At 42.8% G+C, this 11,063-nt stretch overlaps 1 protein-coding gene across 1 annotated transcript; it reads right to left on the reverse strand.

Annotated features, from left to right (window-relative positions):
• Positions 1 to 9,233: 9,233 nt before the first annotated feature.
• Positions 9,234 to 10,677, reverse strand: LOC123066289 (uncharacterized). Its single transcript, XM_044489400.1, has one exon. The coding sequence runs from the start codon at positions 10,436 to 10,438 to the stop codon at positions 9,617 to 9,619; it is 822 nt and encodes a 273-aa protein (XP_044345335.1). The 5' UTR covers positions 10,439 to 10,677; the 3' UTR covers positions 9,234 to 9,616.
• Positions 10,678 to 11,063: the final 386 nt, after the last annotated feature.

The raw sequence follows: 11,063 nt of genomic DNA on the forward strand, positions 1-11,063 counted from the left end.
TTTCTTCGGAACAATTGTTTTTTCTTATCTAATGATTTCTTTTTCAAAGTTGAATGAATTTCTTTCAAAATCAATGAACTTTCTTTCAAAATCGATGACCTTTTTCCATAATCAATGATGTTTTTCAAAATTGATGAACTTATTTTGTAAAATCGATGAACTTTTTACAAATCAATGAACCTTTTCCATTTTTGTGAATTTTTTCTTTTAAAATCATCAAGTTTTTTTACCCATGAACTTTTTTTGTGAATGATTTTTTAATTCCTGTTTTTTCGAAATAAAATACATTTTTTAATAGTCAACTGGTCAGACCGGTCAACCGCGACCAAGGAAATACCATTGCCCATCGAGGGAGTCCACCGCGACCTGTTCCGCTAGCTGGTGCATGGAAGCGTTCTCCTGCATATTGAGTCGGGCCACGTAGGCGTGCATGTGAGCGCCAGTTCCGTTCGCTGGCGCATCGAAGCGTTCTCCTGCATATTGGGTCGGGCCACGTAGGCGTGCATGTGAGCCGGTTCCGCTGCTGGCGCTTAAGACGCTCAAAAGGAGCCCCCTAGTATCTACTATCACTATAAAAGGCCGAGGGGCGAAGAACCAAATTATTCTGTCCATCAAAACCTATAATCTGATGGTCTACATCCCTTCAGCGTATTAAACGCGTTTTATACTTTAATTACCCACCATGCCATTACCCTATAATCTATCTACTACCAGTATAAGCTTCCCCTCTCTCGCCACGCGCACGTCCCCCACTTCGCCTCTCTCGCCATGCGCACGCCCCTTCTGGCCACAACCGCTCCGCCCCGCCGCCGCTCGCGCCCCCAGTCTGCCACACCGCCAAGCACGAGAGCCACCTCCGCTCGGCCAACCACCTCTAGGAGCTATGCTTCTGCAATGGTGTCATCTACATCAAGCTCGGCCAGCACATCGCACAGCTGGTACGAAACGGAATTCCTAACTCTGTGTTGCCTGAATTCGCTTTGGATTCATTTATCTGTTTGTTTGTAAGATTGCATAATTTTGTGGCTGAGGATCAGCTGCTTGTTTGCTTGTATTACCACAGTCCACAGGAGTATGTTCTGACGATGAGGGCGTCCATGCTCAAGAGGTGCCCAGTCTCCTCATACGAGGACGTCCTCGGAGTCTTCAAGAAAGAGATTGGAGAATTGCCACAAATTGTTAGTTCCTTCATTGCATTACTGCATTTTCCTGAAGTTTAGTTGTTGGCCAACGGAGTATTCACCTTGAATCAGAACATGGATTGATGCTCAGCTTGTTTTTACTTAACTCTGACACAGAATTTGTCTTTCACCTATCCAGCTTGCAAGTGCTTCTCTTGCACAAGTCCATGCCGCCACAACACGTGATGGGAAAAAGTCGTTGTTAAGGTCGCTGTTATACTGTAAGAAAAGACTGTAGTTCGTTTTAACAGCAGAATTCAAATCTTTCACTTTTCTGACCCCTGTTTTGGCTTATAAGTTCAACACGACCACTTGAAGGATACTTCTGTAATAGATATCACCACAGTGGATTTAGTAGTGAATGCTCTTCATTATATTTCCCCTACATTTGACTACAGGTACAACCAGTCAACTGTTCTTTGTTTATTACCTACTACCTCGAAAGCTTTTAGGCTTATGCTGATGTGTAGAATTAGTTATGATAGAGAGAAGGACTCCGATCTGCATGTTTTCAAAATACTAATGAAATGTGGGTACGCTTCCTGAAACATCTGTTAGTATTCTGTGATTCCAACAGGTCACGAACTTTCCACACCCTCAGACAGCAGCATTCTATGTGCAATGGTGATGTGATCTTATCCATCTGAAGATTGTGTTATCATTTGTTTAAATTCGAGTAATATAACACATGTAGCTTGCTGGGTATATTTTACAGAAGTTACTTTTGGAAATTTCTTAGCGATTATAGATGGGAAAGCAGGCAACATTGCAGATAAGTCACAACTAGGCACCAAGAGCATTGCCCCCACATCTCCTTTTGATGTTATGAAGATATGAAGATATACATGTAGGTTTCCTTTTTGGTAATTTTTGGAAATCATAATTGATATTAATATTATGGTTGTACTGCGATTTGCAAGGTTTCTGGTGTCTCTGTGTACAAATAGATTGAATATGATTCAGGTGACTTTGATTAATTTCCTTTTCCAAGTTATTTTTTCCTAGCTATTGACCTCTATAAAACATTTCTTTTTCACTTCTATTTTGCTCCCAGGAAATCTGGTCCAAGCCCTACCGCAGTTTTCTATAAGGAAGTTGGAGGCAGCATCAGAAGATACAAGTCTGCGGTAAATTTCTCCCTGATACAGTAATAGTGTTATCTAAAGTCTAATGTAAAATCAACCTCTACTGTTATCCGTTTTCTAAGCATTGTCTGGTCATCATTTGACTTATCATCCTACCTTTTGTAAATCATGGAGTTCTTTAAGTTCAAAAAGTGTGTGCATCAGCTATTTCACTTTACAGTGATAAATGGATGGAATGCTTGTGACACAGAAAGCCTCTTTTGTGGATCTATTAACACAAATATTTTTCCAGTATTTCTTTAGATATGGCAACATTTGATCTTCACCTAGAAAATAAATTGGCACAAGCTTACTGACATAGAGTGGCAGGTTAGCGCGCACTAAAAATATTTAAATTCAGAGGAATCTTTCCCAGATAGTTTGTGGTTCCTATATTTCTGCTCATGCTTTTTCAAAAATACCTTTTAGTCATGCTTGCTTTTCTACTGCTTGTGGAAAATTCATTTTTACTATTGGAATATGATGATAAATCTGATTCAAACTGGAATTTAGGTTTCTTGAACAGAAACTAGAAGGATCAGGTTGTACGTGATAGAATATATGCCTAGAAAATGTAAAGGATAATAGATTACCAAGTACTAGAACTGACATACTATTCAAGTTACTTCTTGATGCCATTACAGAAAATAGATGGATCAATAGAATGTTCTCGATTATCATTTTAGGTGTCCTTTTAAGCAGCAACAGCAAGTAGCAGGGCTTCACCTTAGTACTGATCAATAGGAGCATGTTTGAACTACTGCATAGGTAAAAATAATTCCTGAACGACTTCTCTTATGATCCCAGGAAATCTGGTCCAAAGTCCATATCGCTTTCACAGAACAAAGATGGAGGCACAATTGAAAGAGACCAGAGAGACCCTTCTTCTGGATATATTAAAAAGAAAACCGGGCTAGAGATATCATGGCATGTCATTCATTTTGTGTTTGCTTGTGTGCTTATCGTATCTGATGACATGGTAGACATTTATTTTATAATTAGCATATACTTCGGCACATGGTACATTTTGCTTTATTTATGGTCAACAAGATACGTTTACTTAATGTGATCATATAAGTGAACAAACATAGCCAACGGTTAAAGTTTATATCTACCATGTATGTATATTTTTCATTCACATTTGTCTCGCTGCCGTTTAAACACTTACATAGTAGAACTGGAGATTTATCTCATTAAATGAGAACAAATTATATGTTTTTTTAAATAGCAAATAGAGTGCTCTTGATTGTTTTTTTTGTCTTTTCTGTTTACCCGAATCCAAGAAGTCTGACCATTAGTTAATGAGAATTTTTTGCTTGTATCATTCATGGAACCATAGAAATGAAATATATATTGTGGCTCAACCAATACTTAACAATCTTTTCGCCAAAAAGCAAACAATGTCATTATTTATGTATTCTAAATGAAAATATTATCACTGGTGTGCTCAAGTAAAATTTTAGTGCTTAAAGGAAAATAAACTATTTTATCACTCCTACAGTCCACAAGGAATAAAAGATCATTTTCAGTTAGTAATGTAGAACTCCCAACTTGACTTTTGAACATCTTTTTCTGTGCATGTGCACCCTGTTGAATGGTGTTGTACTTTTACATACTGGAATTGCAGGCAAAACAAAGTGATGGATAGTCTACAAGATTATCTGGATGAATTCATCTCCAGGGTAAAAGAAGCCAACCAATGTGCATAACGTTTGATTGGAAATAATATTGCCTTGAAAATGTACAAGTGCTTTCTTGGCATCTGACATTGCAGAATCAAACATTGATGCTGCCTTGCTAAGCATGCCTTTGTAAATACTCTTTGGGAGAAAAATTATAACTTGCAATTTACAAGTTGCAACATTGATTCCAAAATACATGGTGTTCACACATCTATTTTATGTAGTTTGTGATAAACCAAAATGTTCAGAGTTTTTGGAAGCACCATCAATGGTCTCTATTTATATGGAAATGACATTCAACAACTTTAAACCTAACTCTCGCTACATGTAAGGGCCTGAAAACATGGCTTTTGGCTTTTATGAAGAATGTTACCTTGGCTGTTGGTTTTGGACATATATGATGAATGTTGCCTTGGACGTTTTTTTTTGCGTGCGTGCGTGCGTGCGTGCGATAATACTACCATCAACAAGTATACGGTAGTATGAGACATGCATGGAAGGTGTATTTGATTGAGAATAGTTGTATTTTTTGTAAAGAGTATTAGTCGAGACGTGCGTTGCACGTGCAAGCTTATTAGTAAAACATAAGTGGCTAAGCTATAGCCCCTCCCGTGCAATCCGAGTGATTTGAGTAGTTGATCCTTCTGCCTGCCAACGTGTTGGCCTGATTTTTCTAATTTTCATTTTTTGTTTTACTTCCCATAAGAAATTACCACTGAAGCCAACCGAAGAGTCCAGGCCTAGCCCACTATCCACCTCTGATCTGTCGCTCGCTCCGTATTCTTCTTGCAGGGCGTTGAGCGTCGGGCCGGGCCCGTGGGGCCATGGGCCTGGTAGGCTCCTTCCATTGCGTCCAGTCGACTATCGTCATGGACGGTGGGGGTGGAGCCCTCCCACGTGCAGACGGTGCTGCTGCCCTAGTCTTGTCTCCTCTTCTTCGTCGTGCAGGTCATACTTCGTAGTGCCGTGATGAGACAGCATGGGAATCTTCGTGACCGTGTTGGCGCAGGGTGGTGGTCGGTTTGGTGGCGAGCACCGAAGTGCCTGAGGTGAAGGTTGGGATCGGGTGAAATCCCTGTTGGCTTGGCCGACACCGACGCGGTGGCGCCTGAGGGTGCCGCCGGATCTTCCTGGAGGGCGTCAGGGCTACCCTTCCTCTCTCCTCGCCGCGTACCGGGGGAAACCCTTGGCGACAGCGTCGTCATCGCCGCGTCCCTTCTTGGAGGTGTTGATTGGTACCGGCACTTCGGAGTCTCGGAGCTTAGTGGGCGATCTTCAGTGGACGCAGCGGTCGTGAGGCCTCGCCGTTTTTGTCGACCCGCTGTTATCGGCATTTGTTTCTTTTGTATTTTATCTTTCAGTTCTTTTGGGCGTGACTGTGCTGCTTCCACCCCAGCACCTATCGTTAATTGTCTCGGATGGTTGCTTTGTAATATAAAGCGGTGGGAAACCCTTTTTCATTAATGGGAGATTCAATTTTTTTTTGAAAGCTTTGAAACTCAACTCAATCACAGCAGCGGAATAGAAAGACAAAGGAAGTAAATTGATTTAGTCCTCTTCGTCAGAAGCATATTCTTTGAGGAAGGCATTTACAACGGTATGAGCTTGATGGATAATTGGTTTAACTACAGCAAGGGTTACACAACAAGCAAACAGATGCAACAGGATAAGACACAACATGCCAGTGATGGAAATAGTAGCACCTCACAGATATCACAAGTACAACTGAAACACAAGATGGTGAAGAATGGATACAGGTACTGTCGAAGAACAGACCAGGCCTGGAACGGACAGACGGATTGAAATAAACAGAATAGACTGATCAAGAAAACTATCAACACAGAGCACGAATAAGAAATAAACAGAATAGACTGATCAAGAAAACTATCAACACGAACAGAACACTCATGGTAGATCATTGTCGGCGAAGGCAATAACTCTTCAACACTCAAAGTCAAACTTATCCGTCTAGAGAGTGTGCAGCTCTCAAGAGTAACAGATACAAGAACTCTCACTCAGAACTACTGTGATGCTCAACCATTGTCTAAGTTTGGGCTCTTGGTTTTCTCTCGGTGGATCTTAAACTCAAATCTCTCAGAGAGGGGTTGCTCAAATCAATCTTCTCAAAAATCTCAAGCGGAGCAGCCAACGATCAAAGTTGGAGCGGGGTGGCTATTTATAGTTGCAGCCTTCCCAGATGGGAAATGACCAAATTGGACATCGGCCTCAGCCAATGGCCGAAAGATACAATTCCAACAGTCAGATTTGAGCACAACGGTAACATTTCTCGCGGAGAAAGAAATGCTAAATCCTCGGTCCGAGGCAAATCTTTCGCAGCGAAGAAGATCACCGTCTTTGCTGGCAAGTATTTGTTCGGAACATAAAGAGATTTCTCTCACAACTTTCATAGGTTGTGGCTAAGCATCACAACTGATCTAAGCATCGAGAACCTATACCCCTCTTAATAGTATGGAGGTCCTATGACTCGAAAGACTGAAAGAAGAAAAACAAAATGAATGCTACGTCTTCACTTTGTCTTCGACTTCAATCGCTGCAGTCAATTTCTTCGGACGACAGTACCGAAACAAAAGCTTCTGTTCAACAGTAAATTTTCGAGGGGTCGATTTCTTCACATTAATCTTCTCGACTCTATCACTTAATAAATATAACTCGTTCTTCTCTGCAGCGCAGATATGCTTCGGTGAAGTTCCTCGAACTCAGCACCGGAGACAACATTCTCTTCGGTTGTGTATGGACTTTTCTCTCTGTGTGCACTAACAAACAAATTAGCCCTTACATGTTTCTGTCAACAATCTCCAAAACATAAGGTAGGTAGATATGATTTCCTTCAGATTAGTTGTATAATAATTGTCCAGAAGGTTACCAATCTATTAACAAATGATACCTTGGTATCATTAGGATTGAGGATAGTTTAAGGTTACAATTATATTTTCTTAACTTGCACCGTTTATGTGTTGAAATATCATCTAAGTGGTCATGTAGCTTGCACAAAGTCATGTTGCAGCTGGTGTGCTTGGTGTTTCGGGCCTACTGGAAATACGATTGTGTTTATGATCTCCAGTGTCCTATTTTTTTTATGATTCCAATCTCTTACATGTCCTCTAGATGCAGAATCTCCTCTGGATGCAGACACACTTCGTACCTGAAAGCCATCCATGAGCTATGGCTGATTTTTGTGTACTGATGGATGAAGTAATGCAGATCCTTTTGATGCAAACACATTTGATGTATCGATGGAGGGATCACGCTCTGGGTAGACAAGCCAATCATATCTTTGTTTGTCGGCGTTCTACTACATGTTACATGTGTTCATCATTGACTATATGATGCTGGTTAGTCCGGTGCTTTAGTTCGCATACATCTTGATTTTCTCTATACAAAATGCTTGCAGGTTGATGATAATTTACCAATTAAATTGGGATGCTAATGCTTAAAGCCAATGGAACTCTTTAGATTAAAAGTAATTTCGGTAAATTTAAATTTATATGTTTTCACATCTATAAGAGTTTGGTTCGGATGTTGCCTCATGAGCTGTTGTTCTGTGCTCGAGGAACTGGAATTCTACAAAAAAATCACACCAGAAAGGAAATGGAGTACAAATCCATTATAACAATAATTGTCCGATGGTACCTTACATATAATCTCTGTGTATGTCAATCTACTTCAAAATCCTTCTTATGTTGTTAGCAGGGTCATTTTGGTGATGGCGCGATCCTGCTGTGCTGACCGTCAAGGTGGACATCGTCCTACCAAATGCACCTGAAGTTAACATTATTAATCCATCCATGTCTTTTGTTGCACCTCTTGCTCTAGAACAAGGTCCAGAGGAAAAGGGTGATTTAGCCTTTGGAACCGGAGACCAAAATCCCAGGCAAGTGCAGAAGCAAGTTAACTCATGGCGATGCTCACAGTCAATTTGTGTACTGTATGCTCCTGGGATGTTTGTCTTTTATAAATGGTTATTTGATTTATTTCCTGCAAATAGTTCTAGCTCTTCACCTTTGCAAAGGTTTACGATTTCAACGATCTTGACTCTATTTTTCAAGAGGTAGCAATGTGATTTAAGATAAAGGTACCGTTTTGGTATAAACATGTATCGCTGCACCTACTCTGTTTCCTATCCATTGTCATGTGTACACTCCCTCCACACTTCCATTCAAAACCAGTAATGCAAAAGGTAAGCTTTAATTTTTGTCAAGTTTGGAGTCTTGCAAGTTAATGCATCAGGATTTAAATTCTTTAAGCATTCTAGCATATGTATAATTACATTCTTGACTATTTCCCATTTGCTGTTTGTTAACCTGAAGTTGGTCTCTTGGAGTCATTAACTAGGAAAAACTTCAGCTAGATTCGATAGAGTTATGTTTTTTCATTTGATAGTTTCGTTCCAGTTTGCTGAAGATTGATCATCCATGTAGTCATGCTTTATAAGTGTTTGGGGTTGGCCTGGTAGCTCATGTGTTCTCAACTGTTCATAATATAGGTTTAATTACGGCAAAGCAGGAGAAGTTAGATTATTAATTTTCCAAGCATTTGCTCATGGTTGAAATTTCTGTCTGGGCTATAGATGGGCATATTGTCCAGCACCATGGTGGCTTCAGTGCACGCCACGTCCCTGGGAGGCTCCAATGTCGCGCCCGTAACTATACCTCTGGCGAAGCGCCAGGGGTCTGCCACCGAGAGTATCTATTCCTCAGTATCTCAACAATATGGCATAACATTGATTTGGTTAATTTAATTCACATATGGAGCTTGCTTTGTTTTATATTGTACTCAGGTGCTTCATTTATTAACTTGCCTTTCTTTCCAGGGTGCAATACGCTACCAAGCACATGCACTTCCCTTTTGATACGCTACTAAGCACATGCACTTCATCCGACTAAAACCACACTGCATCGGACGAAATGCCGCACTGCATTAGACGAGGAAAAGAACTGCATGGTTTCTTTTTTGTGGGACGTAAATTTTTGAAGACGAGGAAGAAAACCGCACCGTTTTTAGACTGAAAACCGCACTGCATCAGACGGGCTAGCGGACTGCATGATTTTTTTTGTGGGACGCAAACTTTTAAAAACGAGGAAGAAAACCGCACTGCTTTTAGACTGAAAACCGCACTGCATCAGACGCGCTAGCGGACTACATGATTTTTTTTCCTTTTCCATTTACATAAGAAGGGCTTCCTCGTGGGTTTTCCATTTTCCTTTTACATAGCGAATCACAAGTCATCACACAAACGAACTGCATCAGATTTCTTCAATAATTACAAACTAAATTTTGCATTTTTTGTCTTCTCCTGCAATAGCTAACTGAAGTCCACTTGATTTTTTTCTAAACAAAAGAACAAAACAAAAAACAGTATCACCTAACAGCGGACCATAGCAGCGCACTGCACGCATACACACACCGCACTGCAATCATTTTTCAAAAGAAGTGAGACCACCGCATCTGACAATACATTTTTGTCATCTAAAAAAACAGATGACTGAGGGGGTGGACTGCACGCATACACACACCGCATTTTGCAAGCATACACACAATGAGCTGCATAGTTTCTTTTTACATTATCTCCACTGATATAACTCACAACCTTCTATAGCAACGAACTACACTATTTTTTCAGATGAGCTGCGTCGACGAGGCGTACTGCATCTAAAAAGAAATGGACTTCTCCATGGATTTTCACAATGAACTGCAAAAAATATTCAGTGAGCTTCAAAACATATTCAAAGGAGCTGCAACCGTCGGGGGAAGCAGTAGCAAACAGGGAGGAGCTCATCGAGGGGGAGGGGAACCAGATCGATGCTGGTTGGGAGCGGCACCCGATAGGAGAACTTCTCCTTCCTCCTCTATGCTCGTGGCCTAGCCCGCTGGTGAGGGTGCATCCAGTGGGGAAGTCAAGGGCGCGGCGCCGGCGGTGGTGGCCCGGAGCACCCCTTCGTGGAGGTGGTGGCCGCGTGTGGCCGGTGGTGGCGGCCCGGAGCCCCTCTGCCTCCCCTGGACGGATCTGGTGGTGGGGCCGCAACACGGAATCCAAACCACGGGGTAGGGGGGAGAAAGAAGTGGGCTTGGGCAGGGCCAGGGCGCCGGCGCCGGCGACAAAGGAAGTAGGGTCGGCGAGGTGGGGCTGACTGGGGAACACGCGTGGGGGATCCACGAATCCAGTGGATCCAGGCGCGGTGGAGGCCGGATCCGACGATCGCCAACGTCCACGGCCACTAGAGGGGAGGGAAGGGCAGCAGTGGGAAGCCGGGCAGGTGCGGGAGAGGGAGGTAGAGGAGGATTGCACGGAGGAGCTCCGGTAGTGGTCATAGGGGGGCAGTGGCCGCCGGATCCGATGGAGGGGGCCTCGTTGGGGGCCAGTGGCGGCCGGATCCCGCCATCGCCGCGGAGTGCGCCGGCAGTTGGGAGGGCGCTGGCCCGAACCGGCCATGTTGGAGGAAGGAGGCGGGGTGGGGCAGGGCCCCGATGGAGCTGGAGGAAGGAGGAGGCACTGCAGTTGGGTCGTCGGTGGTCGGTGGTGGGAGAACCGCCGCGGGGTAGGAAGTGGTCGGGGGTGCGGTGTCCTGACCCGCGGGGCTGGCGCAGATCTGACGCATGGTAGGTGCGGGAGGACCGACTGGGGTGGGGGGGAAGAAGGTGGAGAGGAGAGGTCGTGGGAGGAGAGGAAAGAGTGGGTGGGGTGGATCGGCTCGGCTGGCTCTGTCGGTTAGGGTGGTGTGCAGAATAAAATTTTGTGTGTGTAGAATAAGGTCTTAAGAGGGTGTTATTAGAATAGACCCACCCTTTCAACCATTTCAATCTTGTGTATAAAGAAATAATTGACACAGTGAGGCTGATAGTTAGATTCATTTTTGTTTACTTTTGTATGGTCGAAAATATCGTTGTTTAGCTTCTTTAATTGGTCACTTTTCTTTAATTTTGCAAAGAAACACGTCATCAGGCTGTCCACATCGAGTTAATTCTCTGTCTCATATTGCACTACAACCAACAATCTAATGAACCAGAATTAATGTGGGCCATCTTTTGGTTGATAACTACATGATTCAACTGCCATA

This window comes from Triticum aestivum, chromosome 3B, assembly GCF_018294505.1.
Source record: "Triticum aestivum cultivar Chinese Spring chromosome 3B, IWGSC CS RefSeq v2.1, whole genome shotgun sequence".
Taxonomy (NCBI): Eukaryota; Viridiplantae; Streptophyta; class Magnoliopsida; order Poales; family Poaceae; genus Triticum; species Triticum aestivum.

What these genes read in the sequence shown, in the direction of transcription:
- LOC123066289 (XM_044489400.1), bottom strand. Translation starts at nt 10,438, where the DNA reads ATGGCCGGTTCGGGCCAGCGCCCTCCCAACTGCCGGCGCACTCCGCGG.